General features: G+C 39.6%; 1 protein-coding gene across 7 annotated transcripts in view; it reads left to right on the forward strand.

Moving 5' to 3' along the window:
• The window catches only part of REPS2 (RALBP1 associated Eps domain containing 2), a 1712589-nt gene that overhangs the window by 378447 nt on the left and 1314202 nt on the right, over positions 1-19940 (forward strand). For all 7 annotated transcript variants that reach the window (XM_069636810.1, XM_069636815.1, XM_069636811.1 and 4 more), the window contains exon 2: positions 17921-18044. In XM_069636810.1, the coding sequence (XP_069492911.1) occupies positions 17921-18044 (124 nt within the window). The remainder of the gene's footprint in view (positions 1-17920; positions 18045-19940) is intronic.

The following is a 19940-nucleotide window of genomic DNA, read 5'->3' on the forward strand; positions in this document are numbered from 1 at the left end:
TTCTCATTGGAGAAAGTGCACGCATTGTCTATGCACTGGTTTGCAAAGCTTCCCTGCTCCCATGGTGATTGTCCCGCCTTCTGTGACGTCACAAAGGTGGGACCCAAGGCGTACGTGCATCTTCACGACGCCTTTGGGTCACCATGGAAACATTCAAATACAGAAACAGTCATTCGCTCGCGCGAATGTAGTTGTCACTGACACAGCGCCTCTGACAGGTAAGGTTGACTCCATTTTCCCCGCTCTTACTGCTTCAATTAACGTTTCTTGTTACTGATTAGTTTCCCTATGGGTTTTACAGGAGCCCGCACTTCTACTCGTTGCTTCTCACGCATATGGAGAAACATTTAAGAATTATTTGAAACATAAGGTATGGGACATTTTTTAGAAACAAGGTTTTGTTAATTTGCGGTATATACAGATACTCAGTTATTGACATAGAGCTTTTTCTGCTTTTTTCTTTTCATGTTCTTTCCGTTGTGGAACCCTTGGATTGGGTATGTGTTTAAATTTGTTCATCTGAAACGTTGTTGTTATGCAGTGGTTGACAATTACTGAAATGTTGGTTAATGTAGATAGATCACTGAATCAATGTACCGCCCTGATGAAGGTTTTTTGTAACCGAAATGCATTGGCATCTGTACATATGATCCTAACCAGATTTGGTGCAGCCTCTTTGAATATGACAGAATAATATTCAAAAAGAGCTACGAAAAAGGGATGTGAATAAACATTTCTATAAATCATCATAATTGACGGCGATAATTTATTACTATATAAATTGTGGACAAACTATTTGATACATTATCTTCCGAATGTTCAGCCCTCTTTAGGGCCAACTGCGAGCACCAGTTCTTGATAGAGCATTTTTACTCTTATCTCTTTGTTCCATGATTTTTTGGTCCTTATGCCACAGGACCTCTTTATAACTGGTAGCCCCAGGCGAAAACTTTTCTAGATTGAACAACTTTCAATGTTCAACGTATGAGTTACATCGTAGTGCCCACCTTTACCTTAGTTTTTGCATATACAATCGTATCATATAACCTAGCCCCCACTTGACAAAAACCATTCAGACTTTACGGAAACATTTATATCTAGATCTATAATCTTTTTGCAAACCTTTGTGTAGATTTGTGAAATGGCACCACATTTATAAGCCTTTACATTATTTTGGGACCCCCCCTCTAATTTTGCTCTCTCTTAACAGAATCCCACCAAACACATTCAGAATAAGGTCAGAAATATAATTGCAGAATTTCATGCAGTTTCATTAAGTTGTGCCAAAGTTTTAAGCCATCCTAGATCTGCTTTTCACCAATGCTGAGGTGTCAGCGAACTTCTCAGGACTGTTCACGAACGGCGGAAAATGCCAGTTTTTTTTGCTTCTTGCAGCCATATCCCATCCCATCCTCATCACCCCTCACTTCCCCAGAGATTATTTGATAAATTTGACCAGTGCAATGTTGTGTTTTTTAATGTTTTTACTGCAATGTCTGCGAATTCAAGATGGCGGGCATTTCCAAAAATCGGACGCACTTCACGCTTTTCATCATCCAATCAGTGGGCGCGCCCGATGTCTGTGGACACCACATTGCCAATCGGAGTCCTGTCAATGGACCGAACAGGGAAGTGTGTCCGCAGAGCAGACATAGATATCACTACTTTTTTGAGACCTACTTTTTGGTCGTTTTAAAAAAAACTACTGGACGGATTTCCAGCAAATTTACAAAAGCATGTTGGGACCAAGCTGCTGCTCCTACAACAAATTTGGTGAAAATCCATCCAATGGTTTGGGCTGTAGGCGTGAGCAAAGTTTTTTCTCCATTAAGTCTATGGGAAAAAAATAAATTGTGGGACCCCCCATATAACTTTGCCCCACCCTTGACCAAACCTCACCAAACTGTGCAATGCAATTCAGAGTGTGCCATATACTTGTTTTGCAAAGTTTGGTAGGATTCGTCCTCAGGAGCAAAGTTATAAGCCGCCCAAAAAGTGCTTTTCCTATGGGTTTGGCAACCGAACCATAACTACATGGCCGTGTAATCTATTACACGGCCTGCAGTAGCAGCCGTGTAGTTATGGTGAAGTTGCTCAACCCATAGGAAGAGCACATTTTGGGAGGCTTATAACTCCGACCCCCCTGGACGAATCCTCATAAAACTTTACAATAAAAGTATATGGCCCCGTCGGATTGATTCTACGAAGTTTGGTTGGTGAGGATTCGTGAAGGGGGGACAAAATTATAGGGGTGTTCCAAAATGTGTGTTTTATTAACATAGAGGTAAAGGAAAAAAGAATATGCTCACGCCGACAGCCAAAACCGCTGGACGGATTTTCACCACATTTGCGGCAGGAGCGGCGGCTTTGTCCCGAAAGCATGCTTTTGTAAATTTGGTGTAAATCCATCCAGCAGTTTTTTTTAAACAGCCAAAAAGCAGGTAAAATAAATATTAGTGATGTCTGGGTTCGGTACGTGGACTCACTACCCTGTTCGGTCCGCGGACGGGCCTCTGATTGGCCAGGGGAGCAAAGTGATGTCTGCGGACATCAGACACGCTGAAAAGCATGAGGTTCATCATATTTTTGGAAACGCCCGCCATGTTGGATCCACATCAGGAAAAAGTCTGGAAAACACATTTTGGGTTATTTGATGGTGGAAAGAGGGGCTGGGAAGGGTGGACGAGTGGAATATAGGTGATATGGGGCTGTTTTTCTAGGTGAAAAAAGTGGGTGTGGGTGCCATTCGCTCTGCGGACTACCACAGTGCCGTGAACATGTAGTTTGGAAAAGAGATTTGAGGTTATTTGATGGGTGAAAGAGGGCATAGAAATGGTGCAGGAGTGGAATGAAGGTGATATGGAACAGTTTTTATCGATGATGAAAGGGTTTGGAAATGCGCTGAATCTGCAGTCTATTTCGGTGTCCGCTGACATTATTTGTGATTGCAGAGGGTTTAGGGTGAGGTTTATTATTTGACGGTGTATTGTATGTCGTTTTTATATAGTTACTTGTATTGTGGTGGTTGTGGCCAGTGGCCACATTCTGGGGGGCAAGAATATGTGCACTAGCGACAACCACCACAGTAGCAATATGTGTGTAGTAATTATAGGTAATGTAGTGGGAATACAAAGTGTTTGTAATATGGTGAAATTATGTAATTGAACTTAGATGGTACTTATGATTATAGTACAATTGGGGATACTGCTTATATAATATGTATTTGATCATACTTGGTATGGTTCCTTAGTTCAATAAGGTTATGAAGCTGAAATCTCTGGTTTATTCTCTGTGGAAAGAAACCAGTACAATTTGTTAAGCAGGATAGTTTAAAAGCTTTAGTTGTATACAATTTTACATATACATTTACTTTTTTAGACCTTCATAAACAGTACATTCTAAGTACTATGTTTGGTATAACATTCGTGTATGGCACACTGCTGTTGCATTGACATTAAATAATCATTGGGTCATTGGGGACAAAAATCCATAATGGATTAAAAAAATGATTACAATTATGTGAGTGTAAGTGTGATAGTATGTTTGTTTGATGTATGTTGTGATTAAGGGAATGCTTAAAATAGTTAGATACCTGTTGGCGTATTCTAACTACATTAGAGTTTAGAAGATGTTTTGTTGTATAAGAATTGAGATGGCATGTTTGAAGTGTTTTGCAATGGACAGTTTTTTTTAAGTAGTTAGATACCTGTTGTGCTATAGTTTAGGGTCTAAATTTGGGTTGAAGGAATATTAAGTAGGCATTTGTTAGATTTGCTAGTATCCTATGTTATGCAGTAACAGAGGTATTGTTACATTAAAACCAACCATTTTTTTTGACATGTGCAGTGTAGTGCCCTGAAGTGGTTGTGGCACCAGTGTGGTATATTATACCTACTGCTGTGAAGGTTTTCTTTCCAAGAGATACTTGGCCGTGCGTGAAGCCTGTAAACCATGATTTGCATTCTGCAGAAACTGGTGAAATCCAATGGATTCAGAATTTGGTATGGATACATATACAAATCGCTCATTAGGCTTGTGCTCTTGTGAAACATGGTTGCAGAGAGATTTATAGGGATGTTTTTGGTTTCCAGTACTTGCAGTAAGTGCATTAGGAATTCTTGTGGCTCTTCCTGTGCGTTTATGGTAAATGTTACCATTCCTGCACAGTAGTTCAATTATTGCCTAATACCTGAGATGCTGTAAGTGTTATGAGGATTATTTGTGGCATTTCTATGAAGGACGAGCATTTGCAAACACAACTGGTCCCAGCCATTTAAGTAAATGTTGTGAACAATTAGTGGCATTTGGAAAAGAGTTTGTTACATTAGCATAACAATTTACTCCAGTTGTGTTGCTGAATTTAAATGGACAAGAGAGTTCTGTTTGTGGATCGTTTGATGGGCCTGCAGATTTTTCTGGAGAAGACATTTGTTTCTTTGTTTTCTGATGGACGTGCAGTTGACTTTGTACTAGACAGATTTGTGGTTGTATTCTTTGATGCAGAAGCAGTTGCTTGTTTCTTTAGCGGTATTGTTGGGAGATCTGTTATAGATTGTGTTTGTATTTGTTGGTTTCATTTTTTGAGGTACAAGGTACATATCTAAATGGGGTCGGAGGTGCATAGTGCCCGTAGCCTGTTGTATTCCAGGATGCAAGAAATGTCAGCGTTGACTTTGTTTGCATCAAAGTTAACTAGGAATAGACCATTGCGTGTTGCAGACGTGAAAGTGCTAAATAACTCATACCTTCTTTAAAGATTGTGCTGCCAATGTCAGTCAATGCTTGATGTAGGGTTAGACCTAGTGATTTGTGAATAGTGACAGCATATGAAAGAGACAGAGAAAATTGTTCTCTGTGTACGTACATGTCTTTGAAAAGCAGGAAACATGCTATTGTGCGGCCAATTTATTTAACTTCTGCAAGTTTGTCAAAGTGGATATTGACAAACTGAATGTTGTCATGTGGATATGTTTGGAAGCCAACAACTGTACCAATTGCTTCATTAACTAAACCCTTTTCTACGTCAAGGTTACTTTTTTAGAATTACTCTGCAGTATAGACACAAAAAGGGAATATTTTCTCCAATCCAGCTGTGTTGGAGATATGTTTGTCTAAGCTTTTTAGTTGTGCTGTTGCTTGTTGACACATAGGAAGTGTCATGCCGTGCACTTCTAGTTTGTCTGGGGAGCCGATATTTAGTATGGTTTGCATTTGTTTTTCAACATTGTCTTGTTGAATTGACTACAGCTTGCAAGGGTTGGCGTTAAGGACATGCATTTTAGATTTTGTTCAGTTAATTGTTCCATGACATCAGGAGCAGATGTGTTTTGTCCATATAGCTCATGGATGAGTCTACTATTTAAGATGGATTTTGCAACTTTAGTAAGCAGCCAGTTCTAATGCTTTTTAAAATGTTAGCCTAGGTGAGGGATGTAGACTGACACATGTTTTGAGTTAGTTCTTTGTAGTGAAAATGTTACCATAGATTTATATTTCCAATACTGCTGAGTGTATTACAGCATTGTTTGCGTTGTAATGTTTTGAAAATAGGTTGACCTTTTACTGGTGTTAACTATAGAAGGTCTCTGAAAACCATAACTTTTTTCCTCCAAACAGTTCTTCGTAGGTGGGTTTTTACGACTATTTGCATTCTGAGATGAATTAAAGCCAACACGAGGTTGGAAACCATGCTTACTTCGTCTATCAGGAGCACTTTCATTTGTTTCAGAGATCTGTGTACTTCAGTAGCAGCTTCTGCTGATAATTTGTAGTATTCTAATTTGTTTTGGTATTCTACAGGGAGGTGCAGTAGTCGGTGTAAAGTTACACCTCCCATTTTGTAGGCAGTTAAATCTTTGGGGGGCTGTAACTACATCCAAGAGGTTGTTTGTTAGGTTTTGTTGAAATTGGCTGCTTATTTTAATTAATAATGTTTTACCTAAACCAGCTTCTCCACTTACATACAGGAGCAGAGGTTTATAATTTTTTACGGCTACAGGTTTTAGCTTCATGTTTAAAACCATGTTCAATTTCTTGAGTGACTTCTAGATAAATGGTGAGTTGTTAATCATTTAACTGTGATTCGAGCACTGACAAGTCTTCCTCTGATTGTTTATATTGATACATAGTATTTTCTATCTCAGTCATGGCTATTTCGGCTTCATTTAGAATGAGTGGTTCTTCAAGTGGTTCTTGGCTTCCTTTAAGGGAAGGTTGACTGTCCTCAGGAGTGTCTTGATCTAGTTGAGCTTCAATTTCTTCCTCTTGTTGGCGTTCATTGTCCAACATTTCTTTGTATTGTTTGAAATTGTCATTTGTTATACTGCTTTAATTTGCTTTGAATGCAGCTTCAAATGTCATAGTCACCTAATAATTCTTCTTTTCTCCAAGGTTTAAAAAGATGGAGTACGGCCATGTAATATAGTGCTTTATGTTGTGGAGATTTAAATGATAACTTTATATGATTAATTAAACTGGCTTTGGTGAGTTTCACTAGATTTCCTTGACTAGTTGAGACTGAATATTTGCCGGTTGTCTCATTTGGTATTACATTATTTTTTTGTAGGTCTAGTTTTTGGCAATGTCGTGCAGACAAATGTTTTTCAAAGCAGCACTTCTGTTTGGGTAGTATGTGTCAATTAAATTGTTTTTTAAAATGTCTTGGCTGTTGGGATCATTTGTGGCTATGGTTTCTATCTCTTGGTATGATTTTAGTACTCTTTTTCGGGATGAAGCTGGACCAAGGTTCAGCCAGACAAATTGTTCAGATTTGCCAGATAAGGCTGTAACTGTTAAGCGTTCAGCAGCTTCATAGCACCTGCATTCTCTATGGGAGAGCATTTTTATACCAAAGCTGTACAATTATTGTGACAGCGTTTTGTCACATGATATGTCATTCCAGAAGTCTTTTAGTTGTGTTTTCTCAACTTTGGTGAGATAGGCTGTTACATATCTTGCAACTGCAGTGGAATTGTCTGCAATGTACTCTATGGCTATGTTTGCATTCCACAAGAGGGCAATGATTGCATTGTAATCATTGATGTACTTGGATGCTTCGTCCCTCTTAATGTTGTATGTATTTTTAATGGATTTGCATTTTACGTTGTGTCTAACAGAAGACATGAAGCTATTTACTTGTCCTTTTTTTGCAAACTGGTCTAGGGAAGCCAAAGCGACATTTGGTATAGTATTTGCCTTTGTTTTTATATCTATGTCGGCAGTATTTGCCATACTTATGTTTTTGAAAGCGTACAATTTGTGTATGTAGGTCACTATCTTTGGTTTCTGAAGGGATGTAGCAGATAATGTATTTTTCAATAAACTGTAAAAAAGTGCCATCACTATCATGGCCAAATTTAGGAACATCTTTTATCCACAAAAGCATGTGGATCTGTGGTGCTCCACTGATTGCTACTCTTTTCGCCAAAAGAAGTGTTGCACTTATCCAAGCGGAGGGGTAGTTTTATTGAAGATAAAGGGCAGCATATCAATGGAGCGATTGTGAAAGTACCCTGATACGTTGACAGGGTCAAGAGAACAGAGTTCTCCTGGTACTTTTATATCTATTCCATCTTTATTTTGGTTTGCTGTGCGTAAGAAGCCGTGCAAGTCATCCCATGCGTACTCTGCACAACTTAAAGTAACTAACCATGTGGGTGGGCCTAGCTTCCTTAGCATACAAGGTACATCAGCATGATGTCAGAACCATTATCCTTTTGTACCACACATGTTTGCCAAGAGATTTGTGATACTTGACTGCAAAACTTCATCTTTGTCTTATCTTTTGAAGCAGTTGGGTGGCGGAAAGGTTTAAAAGGTTAGAGCCTATGTTTAATGTGTGTGCAACTCCATTCATTTTCGAATAGGAGGTGGGAGATTTTTGTCTGAATTTGGGGTCTTCAGAATACATTCTTACAGAGCGATGTTCTGATGCACTAATTTGTGTGGACCTTTAATCACATCTTCTTGCTTTTCCTGTAGGAAAGAGGAGAGGAAAAGAATGTGCTTCTACACTTTTTCCACATATGCTCATTGGGGATCCTTTGGGTTGATGCATTTGATATGTTTCTAATGCATCGTCAATGGTGTCTTTGGAGTGTTTTGGGTGAATTGTATACTGGTCTAAAATGTTGGCTGCACTAATAGGATCTACATGTTCCAATTGGCCAGTTGCTAGCGAGTCTTGAATTATTTGGGTGGTTTCTCTTAAGTTTCCCTCTATGTTTATATATTTGTAGTATTTATTGTTTTCTTTTAGATATTGTAGGGCTTGTTAACTTTGTTTAAGTCAACTAGTTGTTGCAAAAAAAAGTGTCTTTTGTTGGTACACCATTAACTAGTACAATCTAAGATTGATGTATTGGTCGTTGTACTCTTATAGTTTGTACATTTTCTTTGAGATGTAATGGCAAATATACTACTTTGCCAGAGATGCCCTTTAGTAACTTGGATGGAGGTAATTTGGCTGAGTTTGGTTGAAGGCACATTATAGCTTGAAATGTGCGGACTGTTTTGATTATAACGCTCTAATACAAGTTAAGATGTTGGAGAGCTTTTGGAAGTGGGAAAGTTATTAGTGATAGCACATAATGGCATGTGGTTATTGTCAAGCTTTGTGTTGCAGTACGTACAAACTGTTGAGGGGACAGATATTTTGTATCTAGGTTCTACTGTTGGATATAAAGTTAATTGGAACCATTGGGGTTCTTCATTGCCCTCTATTTTGTTGGCAATATCTACTATTTTTGTGCTCTTTTTATAAAATGGTCTGCGACAATAGACACACATTTGGTCTGGTATTTCAGCAGATGTGTTTTGAAACTTAGCTATTTCTTTTTTGTTGGTCTTTGTTAGGACGTTAGTGTTTGAGGGTTTCGGTTATGTTTTATGAAGTTACAGAATTTTCTAAGTCAACTTCAGTTCCAAAGTATATACTTTGGATGTGCTCTATTTCTTGAAGCAGTTGTTTGGCTGTTCCATGTATGAGAATGTTGTAGCGAAGGAGCCAAGTACCCCCACGTCAATCGCCTTGCCCATTTTGTCTATATTTTGGGAGCCAGAGTATGAGACCCGTACAGAGCCATTCAAATTACAGATACCAAGGAGAATCCTAGAAGCAAGGTTCCCATTGAGAAAACCATACCTTCACACGAGACAATACGATGGCCATTCAAATGAAAACAAATGAATGACGAAAATGAATGATGACGTCACACGAAGCAAGACTGACGTACATAAAAGAGATGCAAAAGCTACAGAATGCAGGCAATTGTATAAGGCATCAAGAAAGTATTGAAGATGAGTGTTATCTCGGGCTCAAGATGAAGAGGCTTATGCGACAGAAACATTGACGATACCAAGCTGTTTCACACGTGTAAATATGCAAAGAAACGCAAGCAAAGTATTCATGAGGCTAGCTTTATAGTGAATAGATGGTGTGTGTGATATATATATATATATATATATATATATATATATATATATATATATATATATATATATATATATATATATATATATATATTGGAGTCAGTAAAGACTGGATGGTTCCACTACGTACAATAGCAGAGCTGAGCAAAAGAAGGAAGACCGCTTTTCCAGTATGTCGCAGTTAGAAAACAAACGAATTAGAGGCACATCTCAGAAAGGCAATGTTGGATGAGCCAAGAAGACAAGGCCATATCAGGCTGAAATAAACTGACATTGGATACACATTTTGTGAAAGAATGAAGCTCCTGTTCAGGAGGCATAGACAGAAAACAAGAAGACGCCAGAGGTCGATTAGAAAGTAGTATTTTTATACACTAGAAGCTCAATTTCATGGTCTTCAGTCACGTAGGGAGAAGAAGTTGGACGAGCATGATGGTCACACCTACGCACAAGGGCACCGCATGCCTTCACTCCCCTGAATTCTCCAGAGCAAGGAACATTTCCCAGTCTGATTTCAAAGCCCTATTTGACAGCAGACAACTGAGGTGATGATGAATGGATATGCTAATTGGTGGGAAGCTATGGTTAAGACGAGCTCACCTGGACGCTCAGCCTGCATGCTGCTACACATAGGTGGGAAGGTACTGACGGAGGTTAGAAGCCAATCAATGATAAATGACTGCATGATCAAGGGTCCTATAGTTGTTTAGCCAATAAAGCATTGTGTTTTTAGTGACGTTTCATAGTGACATATTTTGGGGAAGGGCTTAGTTGCCCCACCTGATAAGAAGCCTATCACATTATTCCACTGCCCGAGATGAGTATGGATCGTATACTTAGATGATCCTCTTAGACCCCATCACACTCACCATTAGGTTTTTGTAGTTTGCCACTTAGGATGATGTTAGTAGTACGTGGGTTAACGCCACCTATGATGATTTTTTGTTAAATAAGCAAGCTTTTTTTCAAGATGCATTAAGATCGTGATGAGAGACGTCTGCTGATGTCCGTTTTACTCTGTGTTTTAGATAATTGATATTAAAACAGTTATACTTTTGCCAACTACCTGAGTTGTTTCTATTATTGATGTTTGAATAATTTCTGCATCCCCATCCATCTCAAGGGTATTGCTACCTCATCTTAAAGGGCTGGGAACTCCAGTTGAATGTTCTTTACATTTTGCATTTCTAGAGCAGGGCGTGTTGCATTGTATAGTCTATGCACAAGATTCTCTGTAGCAGAGTGGTTTGTTGCTAACATTCTGATGTGGTGGAAGGTACTTTGCAAGCAGTTCCTAAAAACAACGCTAATGAATGTCCTCGAAGTCCAGTGTGACTGCGCACTGGATAAGAGTCCATTGTTTGTAAAGTTTTCATTTTACTTTTGTCTGTTAGTTTCATATAGTGATTGAGGAATTGTCATAAAGATTTAAAGGATTGTTGGCGTAGATTGCAAATTCAGCTGCATGCCCATTTGTACACTGGGCGGTTTGTTTTGGGTGAAAGGAGCATTTGGTTGAAAGGTTGTTGGTGACTTTTTTCTATCAGGGTTTATTTTGCCATAATGGTATCTTCTACCATGTCAAACCCCCGACCATTGTCTATGGCAATTGTTTTTTGTTGTTCTTGTTTATAAGCTAATTCACTGAAATATGGTTCTGTGCTGCTTATGTGAATGCATTCACCATCACAGAACTTTGAAAAGGTCTCTATATTGACACTGCGCATGTTTAGAAGTACTTTTTGTAAGTTATTGATTAATTTAGTCAGTGGTTTCTTTCTGTTTCAAATCAATATAAAAAAAAATCTCTTTAGTAGAAAAGCGCTGTCAATTAGAGCTTCCAGGCTTAGTCTCCTGCAGTAGTTTTTAAGGGTAGAGTTTTCAGCTGTTTTTATAAGATTGTGAAGAACTCTACGGTGGAACATTTTTTTGTAAAATGAATGTTTTGGATTGCTTTACCATGATTATGTTAGCACTGGTAGATACAGTGGTGGGGTCGTTAGTAGGTATGCTTTTCTTCGTACATATTTTTTTACTTTTAGTTTTTGCAAGAGGGGCCTTACCTTTTTTAGTCGTGGCTGGTTTAGATTTGTTGAGTGAGGTTACTAGTTCTTTTGTTTTAATGTTTTCTATACATTGTTTTAGAGGTTAATGATTATATGGTTTGGCTTCATTTTGATCTGCTATTTTTTCTTTCTTTTCTACAGAGTTGCTTTTTAGTAGGCATTTTGTTGTGTCTGTTGGGAAAAGAATGTTTGGGATTGAAAGTTGTGTAATGTATATGCATGTATTGTGAATGGGTGCGTGGGTGTGATTGGCAAGCTTAATACAGTGCTGTGATTGTGAGGTGGTATATTAGGTGTGGTTTGGGAAGGTTGTGAAAGTAAGAGTCTGCAGAGGTGTGATGGCATTGGGTTAGTGAGTAAGGGACTGTTGGTGTTATTGAATCTGGAGGGACTGTGAGAATCTCGTGTTGACAACAAGTAAGACCATACGCAAGTGATCACAGTTCAAGGGTGTTTATTGAACAATGAATTTGGTATGCAGGTTGGAAAAACGCCTAATCTATACCTAAATCTAAGGTGAAAGCAAGCGACAACCATCAAATGAAAAATAAGGCTGTCCTAGGGGCGTTGTGTCAAAAATAAAAAAGGGCTTATACTAAGAAACCTATTGCCAAGCCTCACAATTAATACAAAAAAGGGTGTGGGATAGTTCTCAAGAAAAGTGTTCTCAAATAATATGTCAGGATACAGTAGTCTTGGTCTCCCTTCCCCCTGTTTTGGACACTGGGTGAGATGGGAGCTTGGAGCACAGTACAGTCTTGGGCTGCTTCAGCACGCGGCGACAGTCCCAATGCTAGTTCTCAGGACCGTCGATGGCCAAGTCCTGTTTCCTTAGAATGCCTCTTGCCTTTGGGGCCTGATGTGTTCAATTAACAAAAACAATAGTTCCTTTAACAAATAAAAGTTTGTTCTCAATGTTCGCTGGGTGATGGATTCACCCCTGGGTCACCCTCTTCTGGGCACTGACCCTTTTCGTATTTTATTACAAAAATATATCAAAGTTCCCTTATCAATCAACTTTGGGTGACCGCCTCACCTCTGGATCTCCCTCGGTTGGGCTCGGACCCTTCTTCTGTTCTGTATTCTTGGGTGATATCTTCACCCCTGGATCTCGGACCCCTCTTGCCTCTTGACTCAACCCGGGTGGTGAACATAGGGGCTTCCACTAGCTCATCTTCTTCTTCTTAATCCTCCTCTTCTGTATCACCACGCCTGTTCCCCTCTCCAAGCCCTCCAGATGGTGGTGGTGGGGGTGGTTGGGCAGCAGAAGTGGCCATAGCAGATGCCATGATGTCTCCACAGATTTGCAAAGCAGCGGTGCAGCAAAGCAGGTGCTGTCTCCTGGGTAGCCAAATTGAGAATGAGAAAAAGTAATTGGTGTGTCCCTTCAGAGGAACTGTCCACGGACAGTCATGCTGTCCGCGGACAACCGAGTTGCAAAAGGCCCTTGAAAAGTTGTAACAAGTTGCCAGATCAACCAAGAATCTGTCTGGGGGCTGTGGAAGGGTAAAGTTTCAGATTCATACACCCTAGATTGGCGGAAAATGCAGTTTTAAACTGTCCGCGGTCACGAACTCCATTTGCGGACACCCCCGTCATGCTGCACAGGTGCGGTCACATGATGTTGTCCGCAGCACTGAAGGCTGTGCGCAGGCTCCCTGCAGGTGTAAATTGCAGGGCGCATGTGCTGGGTGTCGCTTAAACAGGCGCTGTGTCTGTGGACTAATTAATTGTGTCATGTGAAACCGGACATGTCCGGACATCGCGTTTGTCCGGGGGCACCTCTGTTTTGAGTGCAGACAATCGTTGTGTTTGCGGACTTCTAATGGGAGTTTAAAAAAAAAAAAGGAAATATCGCACAGCAATATAGAAAACATTTATAGTATAAAACACATATTTATTCAAGAAAGGGATGGGGTATCGGAATGGGAAGCATAAATGGGAGAATTAGGCATTTCTGTACAATAATCATGAGGGGAGGAAGGGAGTGAGGTTTCATCAAAGTGTCTTTGATTAAAGTTTTCTGAATTTGATGGGGATGATTGCTGGGAAAAAGGGGGGCAGATCCAAGAAGGAAAGTGATAGGGAACATTTGTAGTGTTGTGATTTTGCACATACTGTAAAAATCGTTACTTAGTTCATCCAATTTTTTAGACAAGTTCATGATTTCATTATTTACATTTGGGGATAGGGCTTCTCTTTATCATTCTTGGGATTGTGTATAATTAAAATGTGGCATGGTTTATTCATGAAAACTATGTACTGTAAGAAAAACAGAAAATATTTTAGTAAGGAGTGTACACATTACATTTTTTGTTTACATTAACATATGTATTATATACCATTAGAGATGTTATCATTACTCATTTCTTCTTTTGGGAAGTTCTCCTTTAACCACTGAAGTGTTTTCCACTTGTGTTAAAAAAGTGCTTCTGTCTTATAACACATGTTTATATAATGAAAGCTAATAATAGAGAAATAAATACAGTGCACGTACTATTTAGTGAGAATGTGTTCTCCAATAAGCACCAGGTGTTTGTCAATCTGCAGAGTTCTATTGAGGAGATTATATGAAGTGTACAATTATGGTTTGCGATTGGTGCATTCCATTGTAATGTGTGCTAAATGAAAAAATAATTTGTATTTTTTAAAGTGAGTGAGTGTCGTAAACATTAGTTATGGTTTTATGTACATCTGTTTGTTGGTTGATGGTTACAACTTTTTTTGGGTCTCCCTTATGATTCTGGGCTTTATGAATGCTGTCCGACGTCTGTGGACTACCGCACTGTCCGTGGACTCCATATCTGCCGCATTTGGGGGATGGGAGGGAGGGTGGTAGTATAATATAAGGAACCTGTAGAAGCTTATGGGTGCACATGTAAACACCTATGAAATTCAGTGAAAAAAAACATTGTTAAAGGGACGTTATGGTTACAAGTAAAACCGAAAAACCCTTGACATTTGCCAGTATGGGAACACTAAGCAACCATAACTCGCACCACCTCTGTGCACTGCTAAGACTAACACCCAGGACATCAAAGATGACATCACAAATGAAACACATTTTCATAAAAAGTCTTTAAAAGAGGTTGTGTTTATAATGTTAGTATCAAGATGTCAGGGTTTATCGGGAGATCTATCATGAACTACGTAATGTATTAAAGAATGTACTCATTTGAACAAAACATAATATTGAAGTGTTATTGTTAATACAAGAACCTAATCGTACATATACATAGGCAATAGCTGCAGCATGCACTATAGAAGTACAATATTTTTAATTTGTAATTTTGGATGGTAAAATAATGAATGGTACCTTATCAGAGTTTTCTGTAATGATAAAAATGGAATAAATAGCTAATAATTCAAGACTTACTACATACTTGTGTTAGTACAAACAATACATCAAGACCTACATTGCATACACATCGGAGGCTCATACACTGAAACTTCAGTAAGGAGGAAAGAAACACCACCAAAAATTGACAGTAACATTATGTGTACCATGAACTGAAGCCAAATCCTAACGAAAGGGCCTTAGCAACATACAATAAGGTTAATGTGTACCACCTTTTAATTTGTAAAATTGTCTTTATCAGTGAACAAATTCACATGGCCTAGATATGTCCGTGAACAAAAGAAGTGGCCCAGATATGGGATGTCATTGGTGATGTCATCAATGACATTTGTGATGTCTTCTTGGATGCCCTGGGTATTCAGCAGTGCACGGATGTGGCATGAGTTATGGTTGCCTAGCGTACCATAACGGCAAATTTCAGGGGGTTTTCGGTTTTACTTGTAATAATGTCCCTTTAACAACATTTTTTCACTAAATAAATATATATATGTGACAAAAAACAGACCCAGATACTGTGTGAGGACTGCATTCAAAGGAGCATCAGTGAAGAAAAACACAAAATGTCAGATCTAAGTTAATCACATTTTTATTTTATGCAGATCTCTACAAGGAGACAGGAAAAAATGGCAACGCTTTTCACACCACAACGTGCTTGATCACACAAAAACTTCTTGTTTCACAGCCTGATAAATGCACAGCAAATCCCTTTTCAGTTTCAGATGAATACAATGTAACTCGTACTTTGTAAGTGATCCACTCGCAGTAGCCATCTTTGTACTGTGATACTGAACTACGCATCAGAGCTAAAATGACGTGATTGATTCACATACAATGCTGACATTGGGCACACCTGTTCGACATTAAACATCTAAAACAAAAAATGTTCCTCATGTGCTTCTCATTTATAATGATGTGTTCGATAATAAGATTGAAATTAAGATACCAAACGTATTACTGATTACTGCACAATGGACAAAAAAAAAAGCTTATATCACTACATTTTATGAGACCACCGGGCAGGTGTAAGACTTCATTGCAATGCGTGAATTCAACTAAAAGGATGTAAAAATGCCATTCTACATGTTAAATGCAGACAGTGCTGATGATAATTACACAGAGTAAAACCTCATAGAAACAACCAGGCGGAGTCCTACGAGATTAAAGTGCCCAGTGCACCAGAGAAAAAAGTGCATAATGCGCCCTAAAGTGAGAATACGCTCATTATACAACAAACAAATCTCATACAAAAATAAAGTGCAAAGTGCCGAACTCACTCAACACCAGATACCTGACATGTGACATTTCAAATGCACTCAAAAACAGTGGTGCAAACAAATAACCTGTCGCAATGCAGAAATCAACAACTATACAAGTAATGGCTCTTTTTTAAATTAAAAACCTCAATTAAAACTCATAAAGCATTAAGAGTTCATATAAAATGTATAATGCACCTGGAATTAATCACATCAGGCTCAAATGTAAATAAAATGCTATTAGTGCAAATACTCAATAGCATTGTAAACACGATTGAACAATATGAACACATCCAAAAAACACTCATTTTCAAAATGTATATCAAAAGAAACTGCTAATGAAACTCAAATAGGAAAGACTAGCCTCAAAATATCAACATAAACAGACACAAACAAAACACCCATTAATATTATAAAAGCAGGATGAAAAACAACCATAGCTGAAAAAAATAATTAATGAAGTGCCAGCAAAGGTGTACAACTCCTCATCATTGTTATGAGTTTTTGGAACCAAATCCAAAATCATATTGGTCTCCAATTGACAAAGTTTCAAAAATCTATCACCCCCGCGAGGATGCAAGGGTGCATGGCTGTCCCGAAAAAAAGAAAAACCTTCCACATCACTGCCATGATGCTCTTAAAATGTTTAGCCATAGGGCATGAATGATCAAACATTCTTATGTGTTTGTGTGTGTATAGGTGTGCTCAACAAATTATATACTTTTATCCGTAGGTAGTATGTATGTATGTACGTATGTCTGTGTGTATTATAGTGTGGTAGTCACCGCACAATAGTTAAGGTGTGTGACATGAGCCATAGGAATTCCGAAAATGCTATTGCTAATAACTTTTGACTTGCATGTCGAATTTGGCAGATATTTTCCAAACAAAAAGTTTGTCACATCCCCCTCCAGACCGGAAATTATGGGAAAGAGTCTTAAACAAAATGAAAATGTTATTAAAAAATCAATAGCCCTCTGTTATTGAACCCACAAGACGCTCTGATCGTATTGTTTCTTAAGGGTGGTGCGTTGCTTGCAAACCTCGGACTTCCCTTATTACTGCACTATCATAATCCAAACTCTCATTTCCAACCTAGCCCTAACAGACTCATTTTCTTTTTATACAGTTATGAGTTTGTTCAAAAAGTCAAATATAGTTCTGAACATAGGACAAGAGTGTGGCTCTTAAGTAGTTAAGCGACATGTAGGTTCAAGCTTAAATGGGGTCCATGCTCGAACCCACATTATTTAAAAATGTTCTCCGTTATTGTTAATCTGGAATACTTACAATTTGATGCCAAAGAGGGGCTGTAAAATTCTGCAGTGGAAGATTTCTTTAGTTGTAATTGCAAGTCACTTTTCCCCACTGCAAAAACCTTTCTCAATGACGTCTGTGTTCATTTGTTTAATGTAGGCTGCCCCCGCCTCTCCTTTGTTCTGTAGTGGGATCCCCCGGCCCCTTGAACCTTCATGCTTTTTTCCTCTTACCTTTTGCCCTGCTCTAGTATTTTATTTGTATAAACTCGTTACATATGTTTTTTGGTTTGGCGGTATTCAGAAAGATGTTATTGAGAGGCTTTTTTAGGAGTTGTTTTGACAGTGTGCCATGACAAAGCTATTTTAGCTTTTTCTTTAACTCCGTTTTGTATCCCTAGCAGTCTTGCCCTCTCCTCCTAGTTCTGTGAGTGGGCCTCACTATTTGCTTAGGATCATTCCTGTTGACATCAAGTGCTCTTCGCCATGTGGCGGTTTCTAACAAGTCTAAAAAATGTACAACAAGGCGTTTCTCAAAAATGTTTTTCTTCCTTTCAGATCACAGAGCTGTGTGGTGCGAAGCGTGTGGGCTACTTTGGCCCGGCTCAGTTCTACGTTGCGTTGAAATTAATTGCCGCGGCGCAGTCTGGCTTCCCAGTGCGAATAGAGAGCATTAAGAATGGTGAGTAGTTTCATTTCCGCTTCAGAGAAACCACACTTTCCGTTCTCAGTCACGTGCTGCTTTTAAAAGAACTGCAGTCTAACAAGTAAAATGGTAGGTAGAGCCTAGCTAATGTGTAATCCTTGAAAGGCTCCAAACCTAATCTCACAGCACCGTATGAGAACACACCAAACATAGTGCTCCGTGCTTGATCAGCTCCGAGGAAAGAGCAGGTGCCAATAGCAGTGTGGCCTGTGCTGCTTGGTCTAATTCTATTATCCAACTAATCAGCCAGCAGTCAGAAAACGGTGACGAGTTTCATGTATTACACGCTTTGCCTCCTTGCTTCTCAGACATACGCACACACACACCCTGCTCTCAGGGTGCCATGGAGATAGAAATTTGATGAAGGAAACCGGCCCTGGTTAGGGGTCTCTTTGGGGCGGCGCCTGAGTGTTTCCACACACGGGGGCAAAACGAATGTCATTGGAATGTAGAAATGCAACGGACCGTGCAGCGGACTGAGACAGCACACGGGCAGATTATATGTTGCATGAAAGATGTTTGTGGAAGATGCCCCCCCCACACACACGTGGCAGTTCACAGGAAGTTCAACAAGCGCTTAGTGTGAGAAGGGAAGGGGGCGGACTGTAAAATAATGTAAGGGCTGGACCCCGTAATGATCGGGCTGATAATAAGGAAGATGGAAAACGTCATCTGCCTTATCAGCACAAGCATTACCCTTTCATGCTAATACAAGAGGGTGGCAACAACTTTCCCTCCCGTGAACTTGCTGCTAATCCAAATATCTAAAACAAAACATATAGCTAAAGACTTGGTGCTGTGCGTGTTGATTCAGCCTCTAGTATCCACGTTCGCCAAGTCTGTAAATGAATGCCACTGTCATAAATTGTAGCAAATGTGTTCCGTTGTGTATATTGTGCGTTTTACCTACTAAGCTTACCAAGTCTGTGGTGGACAGTCGAGTTAGCCTAAGCCAAAGGGTCGGCCTAGTAAGGTTTCCCTCTTTTCCTCATTGCTATTTTAGCCGTTTGCTTATTTGCCGTGCTGTGTTGACTGCAGCCGTTTTCGCAGCGTTTTTTTTAATGGGAGTTTCCCTCCCAGCTCTCCTCGAACCCACTCCCACCACCTCGCCCTGTCTCCAACCCTCCTAATCCCCTGCCCCAAACACACAACACGTCATTTTCTTTTTTAACTCCGCAAAAACGGCCGAGGTTAAAACACCACAGCAAATATGCAAACGGGCTACGAATAGCCGCGCGGAAAACACAGGCCCTTGTTGTGCTTAGTTGGTTTCATAGAGACTGGGTGTTAATGTCAATGTGTTGAGGTTTACTGATTGATAGCGGCTCTGCCCATAACATTTTATCTGGCATGGGAGAAGCGGAATGCAACCGAATATACAGTTACTGTACTTTTAGTGTACATGTGCATATATTGCACAGTGCTGGGGGATAGAAAAAAAGCTGGACCAGACACGTACAGTCCTCTTGGCCACCATGATGGCACATTTTGCTACTTGTAGAGCCAATCCGGCGCCCCTTGGTTGTGCCATTGTAGGCAGCGAATCTGCCACGCCCTAGAGCCAACCCTGGAAGAGTATCCAGTGATTAATTGCAAAATATTCACCACACACATTTTTCAGTGCAGAATGTTCATCTCAAAGAAATTCAACCGCAATATATATTTGAAAAAAAGGTACAGATAGTTTAGGGAAAGGGCAAGAGTTATTTGAGGGTGGGAGTTTGGGGTTGGGGCTAAAGGCTCGCCCCCCAGCCCCAGCAATTCAAAATTGCTGAACATCAAAAATGAAACATTCTGCTGGTTAAGTATCCACTCTGTCTGGGGTGGGTCCTCCACCTCGTCCCCGAACATGTGGTCAGGTGTTGCAGCACA

The sequence above is a fragment of the Ambystoma mexicanum genome, chromosome 7p (assembly GCF_040938575.1).
Source record: "Ambystoma mexicanum isolate Mex_15411 chromosome 7p, UKY_AmexF1_1, whole genome shotgun sequence".
Taxonomy (NCBI): Eukaryota; Metazoa; Chordata; class Amphibia; order Caudata; family Ambystomatidae; genus Ambystoma; species Ambystoma mexicanum.